The sequence below is a fragment of the Ursus arctos genome, unplaced genomic scaffold, assembly GCF_023065955.2.
Source record: "Ursus arctos isolate Adak ecotype North America unplaced genomic scaffold, UrsArc2.0 scaffold_19, whole genome shotgun sequence".
NCBI lineage: Eukaryota > Metazoa > Chordata > Mammalia > Carnivora > Ursidae > Ursus > Ursus arctos.
In genome coordinates, this window is record NW_026622863.1 from 50569308 (window position 1) to 50595138 (window position 25831).

The 25831-nt window shown below is 40.3% G+C and overlaps 1 protein-coding gene across 1 annotated transcript in view; it reads right to left on the reverse strand.

The window, feature by feature from the left end:
* LOC113243307 (orphan sodium- and chloride-dependent neurotransmitter transporter NTT5) overlaps window positions 1-25831 on the reverse strand; it is a 63140-nt gene that overhangs the window by 1351 nt on the left and 35958 nt on the right. The window contains 10 exon segments of the mRNA XM_048223843.2: window positions 1046-1205; window positions 1353-1554; window positions 1883-2069; window positions 7966-8207; window positions 8373-8483; window positions 8935-9110; window positions 9320-9446; window positions 9637-9794; window positions 10194-10702; window positions 11884-11985. Of these exon segments, the coding sequence (XP_048079800.1) occupies window positions 1046-1205; window positions 1353-1554; window positions 1883-2069; window positions 7966-8207; window positions 8373-8483; window positions 8935-9110; window positions 9320-9446; window positions 9637-9794; window positions 10194-10702; window positions 11884-11985 (1974 nt within the window).

Genomic DNA, 25831 nt, shown 5'->3' on the forward strand with positions numbered 1-25831 from the left:
AATGAGTGAACCACTCTCACCTGAAAATGCTGCCACCTGAGCCTTCTGCTTCTGAATTATGCCACTTGGATGTCCACACACCAGCCTTTTAAAAAGTCAGGCTCAGGAATCCTTTGTGTTTGACTTGGATTTTCCTATTCTTCCTTTGCACAGTTATGTCTACTAAGTCCCTGTCCCTGATTTTCTTGTTCCCTCTTCCATGGTGGCTTTTCCTTGCAGCATTAGAGACATCTCTCAACCTACACCTCTAGCACCCTAGCCCAAGCCGTTGTTAGCTCTCACTTGGAATATTACAATAGCGCCTGACCGTTCTCCTTGCTTCACTCTTGACTCCTCAAAGTCTATTCTCTACACAGCAGTCATAGGTATTTTTAAAAATAAATAAATCTGATGATACTACTCCCCTACTCAAAACCTTTCAATGCCTCCTGCTCTCAAGTTCTGCATAAAAAGCTAAGTCCTGCAATGGCTTAGAAGGTCCTACATGATCTTCTGTTATTTCTCTGGCTTCATCTACCAACATTCTACTCCAACCTGATCTCCTTGTTCCTCAAAAATTCCAGTCATGATGCATCCTCCTGCCTTGGTACTTAGTGTTTCCTCTGCTTGGAACACTTGCTCAAAATTTGTCATGGCTCCTTCCTTCATTTCATTCAGGAGTCTGCTTAAACGTCACCTTATCAGAGAGGCCTTCCCTGCAATCCTATCTAAATTAATTCCCATTCTTGATCATCTTATTTTACCCTTTTTCTCCTGTCAATTATTAGCACCTGACATTTTTATACGTTCATCTAGTTATTGTCTGTCACAACCACTAGAATGTAAATTCCTTGAGGACAGGGATGCTTGTTTTATTCAATAACCTTGGTGAGTAAAACAGTGTCTGGCACATAATAAGCACTCAATAAATATGTTAAGTGAATGAATGAATGAACAGGTTTTTCAAGAGGGCCCTGAGGTTAAGGGTCCCTATGTCACTCTAGTTGGGTGACGACAGAGGCAATAAGAAAGGGGGTCAACCTTCCCTATAGACCCAAGCTATCACCTCCTGGCCGCATAGGCCCAGCCCACAGCTATGTTTTCAAGTATGATGATGATGGTTATGGGGAGGACCGTCCAGTATTCACTCAGCAGTCTGATGCAGTAGATGCCTGAAGGTCGAGTGAAGAAGAGGCCACACAGGAACATGAGCACAGAGACAACCACTGGAGAAAACATTGGATCTGGATCAAGGTCAGAGGTCTAGAGGTCTGGTTGGTGACAAGGGCTAAGCAGAGGTTATAGACCTGGGCTGGGTAAGAGTCTCAGAGAAGTCAGGGCCATTGGTGGGAGTAGGGCATTGGTCAGAGTACCTGTAAGCAGCTTTGTATGGTTCCTGAAAGAAGAAAAGGTGTCCTGGAGTGGGGTAAGGATGCCCTGCATGATCCCTATCATGCTGCTCAGCCCCAATGTCAGCAAAAGCAGGAAGAAGAGGATGGACCAGAAGACAGACCCAGGAATGAATGACATGGTTTCAATGAAGGCCACAAGTGCAAAGCTTGGGCCCGCCTTAACCTGTTGAGGGGAGAGAGGGTAGGAGTTAAAGTGTCCTTGAACTTAAAAAAATACAGACAAGGATACTATCTATCTTCCCTGGAAAACTCTCTAAAAGCTGTGGGTCACTGAGAAAATCAGATCTCCGGGCTGACCCTCTGATAAGGAAAACCAATCCACCTAACATTATCCACAGAAGGGCATTCTGCAAGCTATAGTTCTCTGCTTAGCAGGGCTGCAGGTTATCCTGGTGCTTTTGGGATTTTTTCTGGTGCTAACAAAAGCTGAAATTTCTGTTTCACTGAAGGCTTTGAGTAACTCTAGGCTCTCCTCACCTATTTTTACTGACCTTCAAAAACTGCTTCTCTAAGTTGCATTCAGTCACGTAGCTGAGGACCATGTCCTTGATGGGCTGGTGAAGTCTGCTGAGCCAGGAGTTGAAGATGGAGGACGGGTTATCAGCCAGGTTTGGAGGGGGCTGGGCCTCAACAGGCAGTTTCCCCAGGGTTACCAGCTTCGCAAGTGTTTCAGCATTCCTGGGGATGAGGAGTTGAACCACATAGAACAATCTGGCTCCTTAAAGAGATTGCCTTCTTTTCCTTTATCTTCTAGATAAGAAAGCACACCACTAACCTAGCACTACTGATCTAGGTAAGGTAGAGCCTGGGATAAAACCTAGAAGGTACCCACCTCCAGGATCATGAATTTGTGTGAGCCTGGAGAACTTATGACCATGGAGGAACCCCAGGAGATGTGTTGTCTATCGTCTTTGCAGGGACTCTGGGGTACCTGCTGCAGTATGGTCTCTTATTCACCACCTACCTTTTCCCTTCCTCTCTTCTTAGACTAGTGGGTAAAAGGCAGTCTTCTAGGATTTGCATTACAGAATGTCAGGGAGAACCATTTACTTAAATTAACGTAATGCTCCTGTGGAGTTGTGCTATGTGAGAGAAACTGGTTCTTAGACTTCTTGATCTGAGCCCTGCTGACCTTTTTAACTGTACCTTCTTCCCATGACCTCTGCACATTTCATGCTCTAATCAGACTCAACCACTTACAGTTTCAGGACTGGCCATGCTCTCTCATGCCTAAGACCAACTCCACCCCCACTACCATTCTGCACTTGACTAATTCCTAAAAATCCTTAAAAATTCAGTTTGTTGCTCTATACAAACTGCAGTGGAAGGCTTGCCAAAACTTAGTGATAAGAGCAAAATGCAAGGTGCAGGGAAATAACTATAGTTTGATCACATTTTAGAAAATAAGATACATCCTCTTGGTAATAGGTAAGTTAAATATTTGGATCAGGGGCGCCTGGGTAGCGCAGTTGTTAAGCGTCTGCCTTCAGCTCAGGGCGTGATCCTGGCGTTCCGGGATCGAGTCCCACATCGGGCTCCTCCGCTGGGAGCCTGCTTCTTCCTCTCCCACTCCCCTGCTGTGTTCCCTCTCTCACTGGCTGTCTCTCTGTCACATAAGTAAATAAAATCTTAAAAAAAAATATTTGGATCAACCCTCTCACTGTAAATAACTTAAAAGTCTGAAAGATATTTTAAATATTCTTTTTAATTTTTTAAAGAGTTTTTTAAAATTTATTTGACAGAGATATAGACAGCCAGCGAGAGAGGGAACACAGTCGGGGGAGTGGGAGAGGAAGAAGCAGGCTCATAGCGGAGGAGCCTGATGTGGGGCTCGATCCCAGAAGGCCGGGATCACGCCCTGAGCCGAAGGCAGACGCTTAACCGCTGTGCCACCCAGGCGCCCCAAGCATTAAAAAATCTTGAAAGCAACCTGGGAAAAAGGACACACTACATATATGGGAACAACAATTTGAATGACTGAATTTCTCATCAGATATGAAGGCCAGCAGGAAACAGTACATTTCTTAAGTGCTGAAGGAAAAGGACTGTCAACCTACAATTCTTTATCCAAAGAAAATATCTTTGGAGAATGAAGGTAAATTAGGGAGAGCAGGTGATACATGATGAGCACTGGGTGTTATATGCAACTGATGAATTACTGAACTCTACATCTGGAACTAATGATGTACTATATGTCGGCTAATTGAATTTAAATTAAAAAAAAAGAATGAAGGTAAATTAAGGCATTTTCAGATGAAGGGAACTCTAAAGGTTCATTGCCAAAATACCTGCCAACATAAAAGAAACGTTAAAGGTTTCAGATGGAATCAAAGTAATCCAGGAGGGAAAATTCTAACTTCAGAAATGAAGGAAGACCAACAAAAATGGAAAGTCTCTAGGTAAATACAATAGTATATTTTCCTCCCCTTAAGTTTTAGAATATGTGTCAGTTGAAAGCAAATGTATGTTAATCGAAAGCAAAAGCTGTAACATTGTTTGATGGGGTTTTCAATATAAGTAAATGTAGTACATATGGCAACTATATCATAAAGGGTTGGAGGACAAAGGGCCCTGTATGATGGTAAGGTTTTACATTCCACTTGAAGTGGTAAAATATCAATTCTAATTCTGTAGAAAGTTAAGTGTGCACTTTTGTTGGGTTGTCTTCTTAGTGAGTTTTAGGAGTTCTTTACATATTCTGAATATAAATGTACAGATATATACATTTCTCCAATTTTGGGACATGTATTTTTATTGTCTTAATGGGTATAACTTTCAAAGAGAAAATGGTTTGAATTTTTCGATATCTGCCCACAGAATCACGGTTCCCTGCTTCATACCTCGAGACCAACTGCCAGAGATATTCTGTTTTTAGAGATCCAGATATTTAAGGCATCCAATTTTTTGTTTAAGTAGGCTCCACACCCTGCATGGAGCCCAGTGTAGGGCTTGAACTCTCAACCCTGAGATCAAGACCTGAGCTGAGATCAAGAGCAGGACTCAGCCAATTGATTCACCCAGGCACCCTGTGGCACCCAATTATTAGCTATAACAAGGGCTTACCTACTAAGGGGTGATGAGAACTCTAAAGAATGGAGGATCACAGATATAGAGGATGGCAGGCACTACCACCAGGCCTAAGGCAGATCTTCTAAGAAAGGAATGAATGTGGAAGAGTGATTCCCAGGATATATTATTACATGAAAAAAGGAAAAAGCTACCTATCATGTAAGAAAGAAGGGTAAATAAGAAAATACACATCTTTCTCATTTCTACAAAAACAGGAAGGATAAGCCAAAAAATAATGAGATTGGTTACCTACAGGGGATGGATGGGAACTGGGTTGAAGTGATGTGGAGGATTGATACTTCTCTGAGTATCCTTTTGTAGAATTTTGTCTTTTGAAACCATATTAATGTTTAACACTAAAATAAAAGTTTGGAGGGATATTAAAATTCCATACAAACAGAAATAAATTAATATAACTGTATTTCACATGAGTAACAATCATACTGAATGGAGGAAAAAGAACTAACCCAAGTAATTTTTCAACACAGTATTCTGACTCTAAAATTCAGGATAAAGACAAAAGACGTCAACAAATACTGAACCCTAGGATTAGTATGTTTGTTTTTGCAATGGTATGAGCTAGGAAATCTTTAACTATTTGCTGTGCATTCTACCATGGAGATTAAACAAGTTTGTGTGGGGGGGGGTGTGTTCGTGTGTGTGTGAAAGAGAGAGAGAAACAGAGACAGAGAAACAGAAAGACAGAAAAAGAGTTCATTACAATCCTAAAAATACTATGGAAAGTAATTTGGCATTATCTAGTGAAGCTACAGATACATGTGGTAGAAATATGGCCGTAGTGTTTTGCAGCTCCTCCCATCAAGAGGTAAAGTCTATTTTTCCACCCTGTGAATTTGAGGTGGATTTGTGACTTCCTTTGACTAAAGAAATGTAGCAGCAACAACAACAGGAGGATTCCCATGCTTAGGTTTCAACACTTTACTGATTCCATCTGTGTTCTCCGTGAACCGTCATATGAGGAAGCCCAAGCTAACCATATGGAGAGGCCTCCTGGAAGAGAGCAGCCCTTGTGGACCCGCCAACTGACTGGAGCACTAGAGTGAGCCCAGCCAACACCACATATAACAGAGCAGTGCAGTCTCAGCTGAGCCCACCTAAATGCAGAATTGTGAGTGCAAGCCTGACAGAAGAATTTTCCCACCAATCTATGGAATCATAAGAAATAATAACTCAGGGCGCCTGGGTGGCTCAGTCATTAAGCGTCTGCCTTGGGCTCAGGGCGTGATCCTGGTGTTCTGGGCTCGAGCCCTGCAACAGGCTCCTCCACTGGGAGCCTGCTTCTTCCTCTCCCACTCCCCCCCGCTTGTGTTCCCTCTCTCGCTGGCTGTCTCTCTCTGTCAAATAAATAAATAAAATCTTAAAAAAAAAAAAAAAGAAATAATAACTCATTCTTGGTTTCAGCCACTTACTTTTGGAGTGATTTGTTACACAGTAATAAACAAGTGTGTCAACAATCTCACTCACAGATATATACCCTAGACAGATGTGCACATATGTAGGACATCAGGAACATGTATTAGAATATTTAGAGCAGAATTGTTTAAATAGCCAAAAACTAGAAAGCCTCCAAATGTTCAATAGTCGAATGGATAAATAAATTGTGGTATGTTCATATACTAGAGCACTCAGCATTAAAAGCAGACTACAGCTACACATAATATGGATGAATTTTACAAACATTCATTGAATGAAAGAAGAAAAACACAAAAGAATACCAAGAGAATGTACATATAAACGAACAAATTAAACCACATAAATGGACACACTGAACTATACTGTTTTATAGGGGCACCTGGCTGAATCTGTCGGAAGAGCATGTGACTCTTGATCTCAGGGTCTTGAGTTTGAGCCCCACATTGGGTGTAGAGATTACTTAAACAAATAAAACTTTAAAAAAAAAAAAAAGCTATATTGTAGGGGCACCTGGCTGGCTCAGTCAGTAGAGCCTGCAACATTCAATCTCAGGGTCGTGAATTCAAGCCCCATGTTGGGCATGGAGCCTACTTAAAAACAAAACAAAACAAAACAACTACATTGCTTTGTATAAGTGTAAAAATTAAACTATATTGCTTAGAGGGACACCTGGGTGGCTCAGTCGGCTAAGCGTCTGCCTTCAGCTCAGGTCATGATCCGAGGGTCCTGGGATCCCTGCAGTGGGGAGCCTGCTTCTCCCTCTCCTCCCTGGCTCGTGTTCTCTGTAGCTATCTCTGTCTCTCTCTCAAATAAATAAATAAAATCTTCTTTTAAAAATGTTTTTAAAAAGCTAATTGCTTAGTATGCATCCACAGATAATAAAATATATAGAAAAACAAGTAATTATCATAAAAGCTAGGATAGTAGCTAGGAGGAAAGAGGTTATAATTAGAGATACATTGAGAGTTTCTAGGGTCATTCTAGCCCTTAACATGGGTGGTGTTTGTTTTATAGTTATTTATACTGCACTTTTGGTTTTATGTGTGTTTCTATATTTATGTGTCATAATAAAATGTTTTTAAACGATAAAAAATGCCATTATACTCCCACCAGACTGGCAAAAATTTTAAAGTTTGAGCAAGTCTAATCAAATGTGCAGAAAGTAGAATACATGGAATTCTCACACATCATAAACCACTTTGGTAATGAGACAATATACAGTAAAACTTTAGGTGTGTACCCCTTACCCAGCAATCCCATTCCTGAGTATATACCCTAGAGAACTCTCACACATATGCACGTGTATATGCCCAGGTTTATTCTAGAAGGAAATGGTGGTTATCTGCACGGGTTAGGATTACCAGGGACAAATTCAGTTTAGGTGTGCCTCCTCTGGGAGTCTCTCACTGGCCCAATCAGAATTAATGGCTCTGTCTTCTGTCTTCCCTATCATCCCTGCTATTAGTTATCATGAGTTTACAACTGTCCAATTATGTAATTTCCCCCACCTCTTCCCACAAAAACTGAAAACTCAGTGAAGGCAGGAACTATGGTCTGATTTACCTGTCCACATCTCTGTGGTACACAAAGAGTACTTTCTAAATGTCCAATGGGTGTTTTTGAAATTAGTGCCTAAAGAATGAAAACCAAGGGTGAGCAGACAATAAAGATTCTAGTTCTGAGGGTCCCTTTGGGATTTAAGTATAATGGATTGACAGAAATCTCTAAATTTAGGAGTTGAAAGTTACAAGTGAGGGCATTCAGGAAGTATAAAAGTTCTCCAGATCTTGAATGTTTGCCACTTTTAACCTATCTCTGTGATGGCACTCTGAAGTGGACAGTAGCAATCTCTGAGTTTGAAGATTTCTCGGGCCAGAAACGGCTCAGAGCAAGAAAATATATGACAGGGATTCTATTGTCTCTGTTTTTTGCTCCAGGGGAGAGTAGAGGCTTGCAAGTGCACCTGAGGTTGCCAGGTGTGAAAAGAAGTCTTTGCAGCACCTTGAAAGTTAGGGTCTCTGGGTTTTGTAGTTCCCTGGGGCTGGGACCCTCCCTAAGGGGCTGGCCTTACTTCTCATTGCAGTGGTGCGTGATGATTGTAGCCCAGAAGCCCAGGACACAGAAGGAAAAAGATGTGACCAGCAGCATGGTGAACAGGTTGACCAGAGCCACAACAAAGGCATCACTGAGACAGTTGGTAGATGGGTACATGTGCGAAGATAAGGAGACAACAGGGCCAAAGCCCAGACCCAAGGCAAACAAGACTTGATTTCCTGCTTGACACCATACATTCATGTTGTACATAGCCGATATCTAAAAAGAAGACGACAGTATAAGGAGAAATGTCAAAGAAGGAGAGGAAAATCTTAACAGAAATGGGGGGAAGGACGCGGGTAAACAATGCGGAAAGGATGCCCTAACAATAGACAGTGGGTGTCTTGCAAGGCCTGGTGGGGAAATGAGGGAGATTTACTTTACCTTGGCAAGCAACAAATGCTGAAAGCCAAACGCTGCCCCTTCCAGCAGTAGACTCCGGAAGAGCAAACAGAGGATGATGAAATAGGGGGCTGGCACCAGGACACACATTACCTGAATTGAGAATGGGGCATATCAGCAACCATGTACCAGTGGGGGGTCCACCAACGGTCAGCAGGGATCAAAAGTGCTGAGTCAGGGGGTGCCTGGGTGGCTCAGTCAGTTAAGCAGTTAAGCGTCTGACTCTTGGTTTCGGCTTAGGTCATGATCTCGGGGTGCTGGGATCAAGCCCCACGTATAGCTCGGCCCTCAGCAGGGAGTCTAAGGATTCTCTCTCTCCATTTCCCTCCCCCCACTTGTGTGCTCTCTTTCTTTCTCTCTCTCTAAAATAAATAAATTTAAAAAATTGTTAAAGTGCTGAGTCAGAAATAAGGAGTTAGAAGACAGTTTTCAGCAAAGGTCAAAGGCTAGTGGGAGCCAAAGACCAGAAGGAATGAGACATTAGATCAGTGAGAACAATGCTGGATGAGGTCTAAGGCATCTGAGAATGTCAATGGTGGCTTACCTTCCCAGTAGACTTGAGCCCATTAATCATGAAAGCACCAACAAGACACCAAGACACCAATAAGGGCAGGTTCAGACTGAAGACTGGTGACCCACCATCCTCAATTCTGTCTGAGGCCTTCAAGGTCACCCGGTACCAGAAGTACATGGAGGGTGACGTCCGTGCACATTCGGGATCTGGGGGGACCTGGCTTTGGACATGCCTGCTAGACAGGGTGACCCCTCCCCTCCTCTTTAGCCCTTCCCCCATTTCCCGCTACTCCTTCCCCCTCCCTTTTCTTCTTTTTTCTACTATTTTCCTCTTCTTTATCCCTCTTCACTCCTTTCTCTTCTTCCAAATACCCCTCCAGCTGTTTTCCCCTTCTCCTCTTTCACTTCCTCCTCACCAAAGTCACTGGAGTTCTCCAATAAGGGACATTTTTCCCATGGAACTGGAAAGTGGAAGGACTGGCCCAAGTAGAAGAGGGTCCAGGCATTGACCACATTCAAGTACAAGCCGGTGAGGAAGCATACCTGGGGGCCAAGGGGGAGGTGGCTGGGGAGGAAGGATGAGGACAGGCAAAAAGAGGGGTCTGACAGAGGACTGGGGAGGACTTGAAGGGACTGGACCCGTGGAAGTGAAGTCATGGGACCCATCCCAGGACAAGGGTTGGGGTGGGAATGGGGCATAAAGAGTAGGCCTGGGCAGGCCAGGACTCCTTACCATGAAGCTGGTATACCCCACACCACCAATCCAGGGGCTGATGACCTTCCATACACCAATGCTGCCCTGACGCATCCTCTGACCAGCTGCCATCTCCAGGAATAAAAGAGGAACCCCAACCAAGAACAGCATGAGGATGTAGATGATGAGAAAACTGCCTGTGCAGGGAGTCAGGAGGGGCTCTGAGAACCACCTGGCGTTTCAGTGCCTGGACTTCCTTGGGGGTCTGGGAAAATACATTCCCCACCAGTGACCTCCCTCAGGGCCACTGGCATCAGGGATCAACTGTTTCCACATCCCTCATACTCCCAGGTGTCCCTTGGATCCCCAGGTCCTGGAAGACCCAGATGCTTAGTTTCCACCCCGTTACTCCCAACCCCAGCCTCCAACCCCACCATCCATTCTGATACCCTGTACCTCTATCCCTCTTATGATTCTAGGTGTTCAGGCACCTGACTCCTATTCTCATAGTACCAAGCTTCCAGCCTCTACAGATCCCAGAGACCTTGGAGTTTAAAGCCCCCTGTGGATCCATGCTTCTTGGTCCCCAGACTTACAACCTCCATTGTGAAGCCAAAGGAGGAAAAACCGCCACATACTGCTTATCTTCATGGAGTAGCCCACCTGAGTCAGGATGTACTCAACCTTATTGGACTAGCATGGACGGGTAAAGAAGACCTCACTCTTTTCCTTCTCTGCCACTTGCACCTTCTCAGGTAAGGGTTTCTGGTTCAGCGCTTCGGTAGCCTCCACCTCCAGTACATCAACTGGCCTGCATTGGCTGGCTCTGCGCTGGGCCTCACCAGCCTGAATCTCCCAGGCCAGAGCCTTCGCCATCCGGGTCTTCAAATCCTCAGATTTTGAAACCCAGACCATCGGAGGCCAATTAGCTATTCTCTTATCTTCCCAAGTCTGGCTTCTGGGTAAAGCCTCAGAAAGCTCTATCTCAGGAGGTAAGGCTTTTGTCAGTGAAGATTTTGAAACCTGGGCCTCTGTCTTCATTCCAGGCAGACTCTCTGGAGCAGCTCCAGCTTTTTCTAGGGGGTACTCACCTTCCTGAGTAGACCTTAAAGACACCAAAACCTAGATTTAGATTTCAGAGTTAAGAAATGACTTCCAAAACAACCTCAGCACATACATAAAGCAAACTTTTCTGTTCCTACCACCACTGAAATTCAAAGCACACAAAATCTCTTACGTAAGTTTTACCTCTTAGAAATGTTTTGGTGCAAGGGATAAGGGTCGAAATAGCCAAGCTTATAATTGGGAATCGCACTCAAAGGGTTTCTGGAAACACTGAGGTATAGTCCCTACAGAGGGAAGTACCCTTTATAGTGGGCTTTTGAATCAAAGAAACAAATTTAAGGGTGACTGGCTGGCTCAGTCAGAAGAGCACGTGACTCTTAAGTTCAGGGTCTTGAGTTTGAGCCCCACGTTGGTGTAGAGATTACTTAAAAGAATAAAATCTTTTAAAAAAAACCCCACAGATTTAATACCACATTTTCCTTACAACCTTAGGAAGGTTGCTTTACCTCTCTGAGCTTTCTCTTCTATAAAACACCAGGTCTCTGCTCAAATATCACCTTACCAGAGATGTCTTCCCTGCCTGCCTATCTAAAATAGCAGCTACCGGGGCGCCTGGGTGGCACAGCGGTTAAGCGTCTGCCTTCGGCTCAGGGCGTGATCCCGGCGTTATGGGATCGAGCCCCACATCAGGCTCCTCCGCTGTGAGCCTGCTTCTTCCTCTCCCACTCCACCTGCTTGTGTTCCCTCTCTCGCTGGCTGTCTCTGTCTCTGTCTCTGTCAAATAAATAAATAAAATCTTTAAAAAAAAAAATAAAATAAAATAGCAGCTACCAGGGCACCTGGGTGGCTCAGTCAGTTAAGCTTCCAACTTCAGCCCAGCTCATGGTCTCAGGGTCCTGGGATCCAGCCCTGCACTGGGCTCTATGCTCAGCGGGGAGTCTGCTTCTCTCTCTCTCCTTCTCCCTCTGTCCCTCCCCCCACTCATGCTCTCTCTCTCTCAAATAAATAAAATATTTAAAATTAAATTAACTTAAAATTAAAAAATAAAATAGCGGTTACCCACCCTCAATATTCTCTCCATCCTACTCCCCTTCATTTTTCTTCATAGCATTTTTCACCTCCTGGTGTGATTATCTACTGATTTTTCATCTAGTTATTGTTTATCTCTGCCCCCACCCCACCACCGACTGCTCTATCCCCAGCAAGAGGACCGCACTCTACCTCATATTTGGGGTCACTCTCCTCTCCGCTCTCTGTGCTTCTGCCACTCTGACCTTTTGCTGGCTCCTCAAATGCTCTATAAGAGAATGGACAAGGAGGGCGCTGGAAAATAAAAGAAAAAAAAAAAACTGGATGTGGAAGAGGGGAAGAGAGAGGGACCTGGAGTTTTCTTTCAGAGGGAGAAGGAGCATGCCATCCAAAAGCAGAGGCAACAGGTAGGCATCAGGGCAGCACTGGTACATCTGGGTCACAGGAATAATCAGTTATGAGACATACTGTTTTGAAAGAGTTCTTTGTAGCTCAGGAAATGCTTATAATTCAATGACAAGTTAAAAAAACAAAACTGAGATGGAAATCTCTGTCTTTAGTTCTATCTCTACTACATTTAAAAGTGCAATGATCTCTCCCCTTTCATTCATAATTTTATTAATTTGGGTCCTTTCTCTTTTCTTTTGAATAAGTCTGGCCAGTGGCTTATCGATCTTATTAATTCTTTCAAAGAACCAGCTTCTAGTTTTGTTGATCTGCTCTACTGTAGTTCTGGTTTCTAATTCATTGATCTCTGCTCTAATCTTAATCAGTTGCCCTTTCATGCATGGCTTAGGCCTGTTCTTTTGTTCCATCTCCAGCTGTTTAAGGTGTGAGTATAAGGACTGCATTTTAGATTTTTCTCTTCTTTTGAGTGAGGCTTGGATGGCTATGTATTTCCTCCTTAGGACCACCTTTGCAGTGTCTCATAGGTTTTGGACCGATATGTTTTCATTCTCATTGTTTTCCATAAATTGCTTAAGTTCTTAATTTCCTGGTTTACCCAAACATTCTAAGCAGGATGGTCCTTAGTTTCCAAGTGTTTGAGTTTCTTCCAAATTTTTTCTTGTGATTGAGTTCCAGTTTCAAAGCATTGTGGTCTGAGAATATGCAGGGAATCATCTCAATCTTTTGGTATCAGTTGAGATCTGTTTTGTGACCCAGTATATGGTCTATTCTGGAGAAAGTGCCATATGCGTTTGAAAAGAATGAGTATTCTGTTGTTTTAGGGTAGAGTGTTGTATATATATCTATGAGGTCCATCTGGTCCAGTGTGTCATTCAAACCTCTTGTTTCTTCGTTGATTTTCTGCTTAGATGAACTGTCTATTGCTGAGAGTGGAGTGTTGAGGACCCCTAATATTAACATATTATTATCTATATGTCTCTTTATTCTGGTTAACAGTTGGCTTATGTAGTTGGCTGCTCCCCTGTTGGGGGCATAGATATTTATAATTGTTAGATCCTCTTGTTGGATACATCCTTTAAGAATAATATAGTGTCCTTCTGTATCTCTACGGTCTTTAGCTTAAAATCTAAACATATCATAATAAAAAATTAATTAATTAAATAAATAAAATAAAATAAAATAAAAGTGCAATGAGTAATATTCCACTGTGTGTATATATATATTACTCAGTCATCAAAAAGAATGAAATCTTGCCATTTGCAATGATGTGGATGGAGCCAGTTTATTATGCTAAGCAAAATAAGTCAGTCAGAGAAAGACAAATACCACATAATTTCATTCATATGCAGAATTTATGAAACAAAACAGATGAATATAGGCGGAAAAAGAGAGAGGCAAACCATAAAACAGGCTCTTATCTATAGAGAACAAACTGAGGGTTGCTGGAGGTGAGGTGGCTGGAGGGAGATGAGCTAAATGGGTGATGGGTATTAAGGAGGGCAGTTGCTATGGTGAGCGCTGGGTGTTATATGTAAGTGATGAATCACTAAGTTCTACTGCTGACACTAATATCACACTGTATGTTAACTAACTAGAATTTAAATAAAAACTTAAAAATATAGATATTTAATTGTTAAAAAAAGTGCAATGAAAGCAAAGGCTGAAAGAAAATATGTCAATACATAGGCGATAATAGAACACAGGTATTTTTATATCTTTCTTTCTGACTTTATTTTACTAAATTGCCTAAAAGAAGTATTACTTCAAAAACCAAGAAGAATATGTATTGATAAGTGAAAATTAAAAATAAAAAGATGATACTAGACAAAGAAGTCAGATTGAAGGAGCTCCTTTCATCCATATATGGGGCAATTAAGGCATCAAATAGATAACTATATGGGGCACCTGGGTGGTTCATTCAATTAAACAACTGGCTCTTGATTCATCTCAGGTCATGATCTCAGGATCGGGAGACTGAGCCTGGCCCTGGGCTCAGCCGCACTGTGTGGAGTCTGCTTGAGATTCTCTGTCCCTCTCCTTCTGCCCCTCCCCCCACTCACTTGTGTTCCCCCCCCTCAATAAATAAATAAACAACAATAGTAACAGATGAGAACCCATAGAATAAAATAGGAATCCATGAATCCATAGTGATATAAATAAGCAAAAGGAAAATTTCTGCCTTACAGCAAAATGCAAACTAATAAATGTATGGGGAATGACGACAGAATTAGAAAGTCATCATTTGGAAACCACTGAGAGTCGTAACTAATTCAAGTAAGAATCATCAATTGTTGCTAACACAAGAAAGTTTGATGGGGACAAATAATTGCCCAGTATTCATGTATCTCTTCCAAAAAACAGAAAAATAGTACCTCTATGTGTTAGACACCACCTAAACCAAGTAATGAAAGCCTACTGATACCATTTATCTCCTGATATGATGCATGGAAAAGAACACAACATCGTTTCAGTGATATTCCTGCCAAAAATGTACAACCAGAATCTAATCATGAGGAAACATCAGACAACCCAAACTGAGGGACATTCTATAAAATAACTGACTTGTATTCATTAAAAATGTCAAAGTCATGAATAAAAGGAAAGATGGAAGAACTGCCAAGGTTGAAATTACAACTGTAAGTCTGAAACTACATGAAAATAAGAAGGTAATACTGGAACTTAAAAAACAGCTGGGTTGGACTTTCACCTTCTAGTTCACATGTTAGGAGCTTGGAAGTCACCACTCCACCCTGATAAGTAAAAAGCTGAACAGACTGAAAAATCAACAACTCTTCGTGGATCCCTAATGGAGGTAGGGGCAAACCACTGCCCTCAAGATTGACAGATGGCAAAACCAAAGACTCACGGATTACCGGAGCAGACACTCAGGAGGAGAAACTGCCATGGAACCAGTGCCAGAGTAGGAAAACCTCAATCGTAACTGACAAATTGCTGGAGGCTCAGTGTGGACAATCTCAGTGTGGACAATCTGAGAGTTAAAAACTTCAGGGAGACCCAGTCATGGGGGTGGAGCACTTTCTTGTTTTACCTCCAGGAGCTTGACCAGGTTTTCACAGAATATCAAATAAAAATCCCCTCATGCTTCCAGCAGGGGGAGGAAAAAGGAACCATATTGAAACACTCCAGGGCACTGTGTTCTTAACAAGACTGAGCTGTACTATAGAACACCTGACCTCCCTGACAGCACCACATTACTAAAGGCCTGTTTATAGCAGTTCCTTTACCCAATACATTACGTCCAGCTATCAGGAAAAACTTATAACGCAAACCAAAAGGCAAAAAACATAATTTGAAGGGACAGAGTGAGCATCAGAGCCAGACAAGTCACGAATGCTGGAATTATCAGACTGGAAATTTGAAAGAACTAGGATTAATTTGCTAAAGGCTCTAATAGATAAAGTAGACAGCATGCAAGAACAGATGCGCAATGTAAACAGAGAGATGGAAATCCTGAGAAAGAACCAAAAAGCACTGATAGATATTAAAAAAAACTGTAACAGAAATGAAGAATACCTTTGATGGGCTTACTAGTAGACTGGACATGGAAAGAATCACCGAGCTTGAGGATATCTCAATAGAAACCTCCAAAACTAAAAAGCAAAGACAACAAAGACTGAACATCACCAGGCAGAAAATCAGTGATGGAGTGGAATTCAACAACACCATCAATCAACTGCGTCTAAATGACATCTGCAGACTACTTCATCCAATAACACCAGAATACACATTTTTCCCAAGACTACATCCTGGGCCATAAAACACCTTAACAAACTCAAAAAACAAAAAGTCATACAATGTCTGCTCTCAGTCCACAATTGAATTAAACTAGAAATCTAACAGAAAGATAACTGTAAAATCCCAAAATATACGGAGATTGAACAACTCACTCCTAAATAATACATGGGTCAAAGAAGAAATCTCAAGAGAAATCTGTAAATATTTTTAACTAAATTGAAATGAAACAAGATTTACCAAAATTTGTGGGATGTAACAAAAGCAGTGCCTAGAAGGAAATTTATGGTACTGAATGTACATATTATTTAAAAAAACTCTAAAACCAATAATCTAAGTTACCACTTTAGGAAACTAGAAAAAGAATAGAAAATTAAATCCAAAGTAAACAGAGGAAAAGAAATAACAAGAATTAGAGCAGAAACTGAAGACAGAAAATCAATAAAGAAAATCATTAAAATCAAAAGCTCATTCTTTGAAAAGATCAATAAAATTGATAAGCCTACACTCAGGCTAACTAAGAAAAAAGAAAGAGGACACAAATTATTAATATCAGAATGAAAGAGGGGACATCACTATAGATCCCCACAAAGTCTCCCTAATGGACATTGAAAGGATAATAAAGGGACGTCTAGGTGGCTCAGTCGGTGAAGTGCCTGCCTTTCGCTCAGGTCATGATCCCAGGATCCTGGAATCAAGCCTGGTGTCAGGCTCCCTGATCAGCAGGAAGCCTGCTTCTCCCTCTCCCTCTGCCTGCCACTCTCCCTGCTTGTTCTCTCTCTGTCAAATAAATAAATAAAATCTTTTAAAAATAAATAAATAAGTAAATATATATATCTATATGTAAATAAAATAAGGGAATACTATGAACAACTCTATGTCCATAAATTTGATAATCTAGATGAAATGAAGCAATTCCTTGAAAGATACAATCTTCTGAAACTGACACAAGAAGAAATAATTTGAATAGGCCTGTCTCTATTAAAGAAATTGAAAAAAATAATAACCTTCCAAAAAAATAATAATTAATGACCTTCCAAAACAGAAAGTACCAGGCTCAGATGCATTCACTGGTGAATTCTATCAAATATTTAAGGAAGAAATTACACCAATTCTCTATACTCTCTTTCAGAGGATAGAAGCAGAGGGAACACTTCCTACTTTATTCTATGAGACAAGCATTACCCAAATACCAAAACCAGACAAAGACATTACAGGATAAGGAAACTACTGACCGATATCTCTCATGAACATAGAAGCAAAAATCCTCAACAAAATATTAACAAATCCAACCCAACAATGTATAAAAAGAATTACACAACATGACCAAGTGGGATTTATCCCAAGTATGCAAGGCTGGTTCAACATTCAAAAATCAATTAATGTAATCCATCACAACAACAAACTAAAAAAGAAAAATCACAGTTGTATCAAAAGATGCAGAAAAAATATTTCACAAAATCTAACACAAAAAAAACTATCAGTAAAGTAGGAATAGAAGGGCAACTCCCTCAACTTGATAAAGAATATCTACAGAAAACCTATAGCTAATGTCATTCTTTCTTTAAAGATTTTATTTATCTTGAGAGGGAGAGAGAGAGACTGTGCAAGTGCACGGGGGGAGGGGCAGAGAGAGAGAAAGAGAAGCAGTTCCCCCTGAGAGCAGAACCCAACTAGGGGCTTGCTCCATCTCGACCCTAAGATCATGACCTGAGCTGAAATCAAGAGTTGGACACTTAACTGACTGAGCCACCCAGACGCCCCTAATGTCATTCCTAATGGTGAGAAACTAGGAACTTTACCACTAAGAGCAGGAAGAAGGCAAGGATGTCCCCTCTCACCACTCCTTTTCAACATCGTACTGCAAGTCCTAGCTAATGCAGTAAAACAAGAAAATGAAATAAAAGACATATAGATTTGGAAGGAAAAAGTGAAACTGTCTTTATTCACAGATGATATGATCATCTATGTAGAGAAATCAAAAGAATCGATTTGTCCTGAAACTAATAAGCAGTTAAAGCAAGGTAGTAGAATACAAGGTTAATATGCAAAAGTCTATCATTTTCCTATATACCAACAGTGAACAAGTAGAAATGAAAAATGTAATAACATTTACATTAGCACCCCCAAAAATGAAATAAATTTAACAAAATATGTTCAAAATCTATATGAAGAAAACTAAAAAATTCTGATGAATAAAATCAAATAACTACATAAATGGAGAAATATTCCATGTTTATGGATAGGATGACTCAATATTGTTAAAATGTCTGTACTTCCCAACTTCATCTATAGATTCAATGTAATCCCAGGCAAAATCCCAGCAAGTTATTTTGTGGCTACTGACAAACCGACTTTAAAGCTTATGTGGAGAGGCAAAAGACCCAGAATAAGCAATATGATATTGAAAGAGAAAGAGAAGAATGAAGTTGGAGGACTGACATTATCTGACTTCAATACCTACTATAAAGCTACCATAATGAAGAAAAAAAGTATTGACAAAAGGTTAGACAAATAGATCAATGGAACAAAATAGAGAGTACAGTCGTCCATATAAACATAGACAATTAGTCTTTGAAAAAGGAGGAAAGGCAATAAAATGGAACAAAAACTGTCTTTTCAACAAGTGGTGCTGGAACAACTGAATACCCACAGGCAAAAAAAAGAATTGGACACAGACTTCACACGCTTCACAAAAATTAACTCAAAATAGATCACAGACCTAAGTGTAACATGCAAAACTATAAAACTTCTACAAGATAATACAGGAGAAAATCTAGATGACCTTGACAATATGGCAACGACTTTTCAGATACAAATTCAAAGGTACAATCCATCAAAGAAATAACTGATAAGCCAGACTTCATTGAAACTAAAATCCTGCTCTGTGAAAGATTCTATCAAAAGAATAAGAAGATAAGTCACAGACTAAGAGAAAATATCTGGAAAGATACATCTGATAAAGCAATGTTATCCAAAATATGTAAAGAACTCTTGAAACTCAGCAATAAGAAAATAAACAACCTGATTAAAAAATGGGCCAAAGACCTTAACAGATACCTCCCCAAAGAAGATACTCATACAGCAGTATGAAAAGATGCTCCACACATCATATGTCATCAAGGAAATGCAAACTCAAACAAGATAGCACTACACACCTATTAGATTTACCAAATCCAAAATACTAATAACACCAAACACTGACAAGGATGTGAAGCAAAAGGAACTCTCATTCATTGCTGGTGGAAATGCAAAATGGTACAGCTACTCTGGAAGACAGTCTGGCAGTCTCTTACAAAACTAAACATACTCTTACCATATGGTCCAGAAATTGTGCTTCTTGGTATTTATCCTAGAAAGCTGAAACTAATGCCCACTCAAAAACCTGCACATGAATATATCGCAGCTTTTTTCATAATTGCCAAAACTTGGAAGCAACCAAGATGTCCTTCATTATGTTGGAAAAAATAAACTGTGGTACATCCAAGTGGAATATTATTCGGCACTACAAAGAAATGAGCTATCAAGCCCGAAAATAAATAGAGGAACCTTAAATGCAAATTAGTGAAATAAGCCCAACCCATAAACGCTAAATACTGTATGATTCCAACTACATGACATTCTGGAAAATGAAAAAATACAGAGACAGTGGAAAGATTGCCAGGGGTTTCTGAGGAAGGGATGAAGAATTGGAGCACAGAGGATTTTTAAGGCAGTGAAAAGCTCTGTTATGATACGGTTATGCTGGATACATGTCATTATACATTTGTCCAAACCCATAGAATGAACAACACCGAGAGTGAACTCTAATGTAAATTATGGACTTTGAGTGATTATAATGTGTCAGTTTGCTTCATCAACTGTAACAAATGTACCACTCTGGTGGGGAGAGGTTCCTAATAGGGGAGATTATGCACGTGTGGGCACAGGGGGTGTATCAGAACTCTCTGTACCTTTCTCTCAATTTTGCTGTGAACCTAATACTGTATTGCCCTAAAAAAATAAAGTCTTACATATGAAAAAAAAAAATACTGGCAAGCTCCCTGCCACTCCTACCATTCACCATAAAACAAAAGGAAGTGCTTTCTAGGAGACCTGGCTACATGAACAACAATGTCCACACTTACCCACCATCTCCCTATGCCCCCTAAAAAACAAGTAAATGATTTTAAAAGGAACTCTTTTAAATATCTGGGATATTTAAGGGACATCTGGGGCACCTGGGTGGCTGAGGCAGTGAAGTGTCTGCCTTCACCTCAGGTCATGATCCCCAGTCAAGCTGGGCTCCCTGCTCAGCAGGGAGTCTGCTTCTCCCTCTGCCCCTCCCCCTGCTCATGCTCTCTCTTACGCTCTCAAATAAATAAATAAAATCTTTTTTAAAAAATGGGGATATCTGCATCATTTCTAAAAAATAGTTCCCATCCTCATGTCAAAAATGGAGAAAATTCTGCTATATACGTGATAGGACCAAACTGTAGTCATTAAGGGATTAATTCACATCTATCCTTCCTGATAAAGTTGTTCAATGTTTTCGGAAATAAGTTATAATTTTCCAGGCAGCTTGTTGGAGAAATAAAAACAATCCCTCTCTCGAGCCCTTCTGTTCCAGTTAACCAACAGCTTCCAGAAGCTGTGTCCCAGAGGGTGCAAAGATGTGTGAGCCATTCCAAAGAACAAGTGAATGAGTTAATAGGTCTCTCCCTTAGACAAACTGCTGCCACAGCATTAGGAGGGAGCGAACCACAACTGTTCAGAGATGAAGAAAAAATTAGGTAAAGAACTCAGCCTCTGGCACAATATCTTTAGTTAAAAGGAAAAAAAAATTGGGAAATATTATAGAGATGAAGAGTTAAGTCTGGTCATGGTCCCACTCCCCTCAACTCTCCATCAGGCACCTAAATTACTCAACAGTAATATAAATCTAGTTAGTGAGGCTTCAAACTTAAGATCTGTGAAGAGCATTCTACACCAAGAATCAGATGATCAAGAGCAGTACAAAAAGAAATGTAATGCCACATAAATTTTAGACCAGAAGCAATGTAGGACTAATCTGTCTTCAGTCAAAGACAAATAAAAAGAAAGAAACATTTGGATTTTAATGCACATGCACTCTTCCTGAAAAAAAAAAATCACAGGCAACTAAGATATCAAGCAAAATAATAATTAGGATATAAATGGCCTGGTGATAAGCACAAAAAAATACTAATAGAAATCGTTTAGATAGCGTCTACTAAACTTTCTAGCACAAATATAATATTTTTAAAACCCTACTCAAACCAGCTACAGCTTGTACCACAATCATGGTGGATCAATGCATCAATGCCAGCATTCTAGCTCAGTTCATCAACTGGCACGTTTGTCTTGCTGGGAGTTTGGAAAAGATTCATCCACTGGAAAAAAATAGTACCACTGATTGACAGAGCCCCATGATGAAGAAATCTCTGGGAACATGGAATTAGTTGGAAGACTAACAGCCAAAGCAACTATCATGTGTGTGTCTTATGTCCAGTTTAAAAAGAAGATAACCAGCCATCCTCTTGCTCTTGAACTTTACAGTGAAACTGTAAAAATTACCCATGAGTTCCCTCAGTTTTTGCCTTTGGGGGCTGTGCAATACAACTGATCTTGATTAATTTTTTATGAGTGTGAATGAGCTACCTTCAAGACTATTAAAAAAGGACCCTGATTTTTGAGGGAGAGAGTTCTACAGTTTCTAATATTTAATTTGCTCTCTTTTATAATTTCATTTACCTAATTTTAGATATTCCAGTCTGTAGCTCTTGATGGAACTGATGTATTGACAGTGTTCATCTAAGTTGTCTTATAAAGAATCCTTTCTCCAGTATACGGTCAAACTAGATGCAAGAACAAACCAAACTCTGAGCTTGGTTTTCTGTTTCATTAATAAAAATTAAAATGGTACATCCTATTGGTCAATTCATTCTTATTCTTTCACGCATGTATTCAAGCACAAACTTGGAATTTCATAGCTATAAGGTCAGGTCTTAGACCTACCAAATGAAACCTTGTATCAACTGTATTAAAGATTTACTCGCTACCTCACAATATGCCATATTAATTACTTTCTTGACACTCCCGGCAAGAAACAATTTTGATGAGGGGTGCCTGGGTGGCTCAATCAGTTGAGCATCCTACTCTTGATCTCAGCTCACATCTTGATCTCATGGTTGTGAGTTCGAGCCCTTTGTTGGGGCGCCTGGGTGGCACAGCGGTTAAACGTCTGCCTTCGGCTCAGAGCGTGATCCCGGCGTTCTCGGATCGAGCCCCACATCAGGCTCCTCCGCTAGGAGCCTGCTTCTTCCTCTCCCACTCCCCCTGCTTGTGTTCCCTCTCTCGCTGGCTGTCTCTATCTCTGTCAAATAAATAAATAAAATCTTAAAAAAATAAATAAAAATATATATTTTGATGAATTAAAAGAGCAAACAGAGTCCTACATCTTCTGTAATTTGAGAAGTATCTTTTTTGGGGGATTTTAAAACTGAGCATTTACTAATGCTAAAAAAGGGATACATGATCATTAAAACAGTTATTGGAATCATTTATTTTTTTTTTCTTCAACTGTCATTTTCTTTACAGTGGAATTACTGTTTACCACCAAGTAATTTGGGGGTTGGATAGGGAGGGATGTGACAAGTATAGATAGAGGGTGATGCAGAATAACTGTGATGAATTGTATAGCCAGTTAGGTTTTATGGCTTCACTCATTACCTTCAGTGAGGAAATAAACTAATTCCAAATTCACTTAGATTGTAAATTATACCAAAAAAATAATTTTATAACCTTAAATTTCAACTTTCAATCATCCCCAAATACTCTGCAAATTACTTAAGGGATGTTGCCAGAGCAGCTTATAGTAAAGGCTTTTATTTTAGGAAGGGACAACACTTCCTATTGAACTCAACTGAACTGAAATTCAACTGAAATTTACGAGGGACATCAGGTAGCACCAAAAACATACTGTTGTCTTAAATACCAGATAAAGGATCAGTCTTCAGTTACACTGAAAACTCAGTGTGATTAAATATTAAAAGCTACCATGTTTAGTAAATTGGACCAAATGAATAGGTTATTTTGCTTTCTGTTGAATGAATACTTTGTTAATGATTTATAGTACCATATGTCTAGTCCCGAACTCATTTCTCAGCTGCACAACATCTGTACCTGGATGTTCTACCAGCACTTCAATTTGAACAGGTGCAGTTTGAACTAGTGTAGCTCCCCTGCCATATGTTCCCTGATTTTTTGTAATAATTTTACCGAGATATAGAGCACATATCCAATTTACCTATTTCAACTGTACAATTCAAGGGCCTTTAGTATATTCACAGAGTTGTGCGACCACCATCAATTTCAGAACATCTTTATCACCCCAAAAAAGAAATTCTGTACCATCTGCTCATCATGGCCTAATCCCTCCATTACCACTACTCACCCTACCAGCCCTAAGCAACCACTACTACTACTTTCTGCCTCTAGAGATATGCCTATTCTGTACATTTCATATAAATGGAATCATGTAATATGGGATCTTTTGTGATTGGCTTTTTTCACTTAGCATAATATTTTCAAAGTTCATCTATACTGCAGCGTGTATCAGTAGTTCATCCCTTTTTGTGGCCAAATAATATTCCACTATACCATATATTGTTCATCTACTCATCAGTCAGTGGACCTTTGGGTGGTTTCCACTATTTGGCTGTAATGAATAATGCTATTATGAACGTTCGTGTATAGCTTTTGTGTGTACATATGTTTTCATTTCTCTTGGGCATGCACCTAGGAATGGAATTGCAGTGTCAAATGATAAAAATGTTTAATTTTTTGAGGAACCGACAAACAATTTTTCAAAGTGGCTGTACCATTTTCTAACCCCACCAGTAGTATATAAGGATACTAACTTCTCTATAGCCTCAACAACACTTGCTATTATCTGAGTTTTTTATTATAGTCATCATCATGGGTGTAAAGTAGTACTTCACTGTGGCTTTGATCTGCCCTGTTTCTTTTAAGGCTACCATAAACCACCCATTTGCCCAGAAATGCTTGAATGCATCCTTCCATTGCCACTTCCATACATCACTGCTATTGCCCCTATAAGTTCAGATAATTGTCATCTCTCACCTGAACTACTACAATAGCCATAGTATATAACTGGACTTCCCTGTTTCCAGCCTCTTGCCTTGACTCAGACCAAAGAGTTGCATAAAACATCAGTTATCATCATTATACTATAAAACTTGAAAACCTGAGATATATATAGAAAGGGGAAAACTTCCTGCAAAGCATACAGTAGAGAAACCAGGCAAACACTCCCTAAGTTAAGTGATCATTGTTAAGATCACCAGTGATGTCATGTGGCTATCATGTGCCTTTTTATTTTTTAAGATTTATTTATTTATTGATGGGGCACCTGGGTGGCTCAGTCGATTAAGTGTCTGCCTTCAGCTTGAGTAGTGATCTCGGGGTCCTGGGATAGAATCCCGAGTCCAAGTTCGGGCTCCCTGCTCAGTGGGGAGCCTGCTTCTCCCTCCCCCTCTGCCCCTCCCCCCGCTTGTTCGTGCTCTCTGAAATAAATAAATATTTATTTATTTTAGAAAGAACGGGGAGGGGCAGAGGGAGTGGGAGAGAGAGAATCTCAATCTAATGTGATGTGATAAGAAGGGTACTTCCACACTTCTATGGTATTTTTCCAATACCCTAACTCCCGTCTAATTATGACAAAACATCAGACAAACCCAAATTGAGGGACACTCTGCCAATTATCTGATCAGCACCCCTCAAAACTGTGAAGGTGAAGAAAAACAAGGAAACAATAAAAAACTCACAGAGCGGAGGAGACTAAGGAGACACAACAACTAAATATGATGTAAGATCATTGATTGGCTCCTGGAACACTAAATGATATCAACGAAAAAACTGGTGAAATGTGAATAAAGCCTGCAGTTCAGTTAATGATAATGTATCAATGCTGGTTTCTTAGTTCTGACAAATGTAGCATGGTAATATAAGATAACATTAAGGGAGACAAAATGGACAAGGGGTTATATGAGAATTCTCTGTATCATCTTTGCAACTTTTCTGTAAATGTAGTTACTTCAAAACAAAACTAAAAAGCTACCCAAAATTATGTGACTAAAAGATGTCTAAAAATATACAAAGCTTTTATTAAAAATACAAAAATGTATCGAAAGAAATAAAAGTTGAACAAATGAGGAGATACACTATGTTCCTAGTGTATCCTCCAGTCTTTGCTATTCCCAGCATTTATATGGAGTATAAAGTGTCCAGTCATACTACAGTCTTCCCCCAAGTAAATAATTTTTAAAAATTAAAAATGTGGGGGTGCCTGGGTGGCTCAGTCATTAAGTGTCTGCCTTCGGCTCAGGGCATGATCCCGGCATTCTGGGATCGAGCCCCACATCAGGCTCCTCTGCTGGGAGCCTGCTTCTTCCTCTCCCACTCCCCCTGCTTGTGTTCCCTCTCTTGCTGGCTGTCTCTATCTCTGTCAAATAAATAAATAAAATCTTTTTTAAAAATTAAATAAAAATTAAAAATTAAAAATGTGGGAAAATCTGCAACACTTCTGGAAACTAAGGTCCCATCATCCTGTCAAAAACCAAGTAAGTTCTAAATAGAACCATATCAAGGTCACTAAGAGGACAACTCACAACTCCCATTCCTGATACTGTGATTCAGTATTTACTTTAGTCTCTTAGAGCTATCATAACAAAAGTACCACAAACTAGGTGGCTTAAAACAACATAAATTTATTGTCTCACAGTTGTGGATGATAGAAGTCCAAAATCAAGGGGTCTTCAGGGCCATGTTCTCTGTGAAACGTAGGGGAATCCTTCTCTGCCTCTTCTTCATGTCTAATAGTTGGCTGACAATCTTTGACATTCCTTTGGCATGCAGCTGGATAACTTCAATTTCTGCCTTCATCATTACTTGCTCTTCT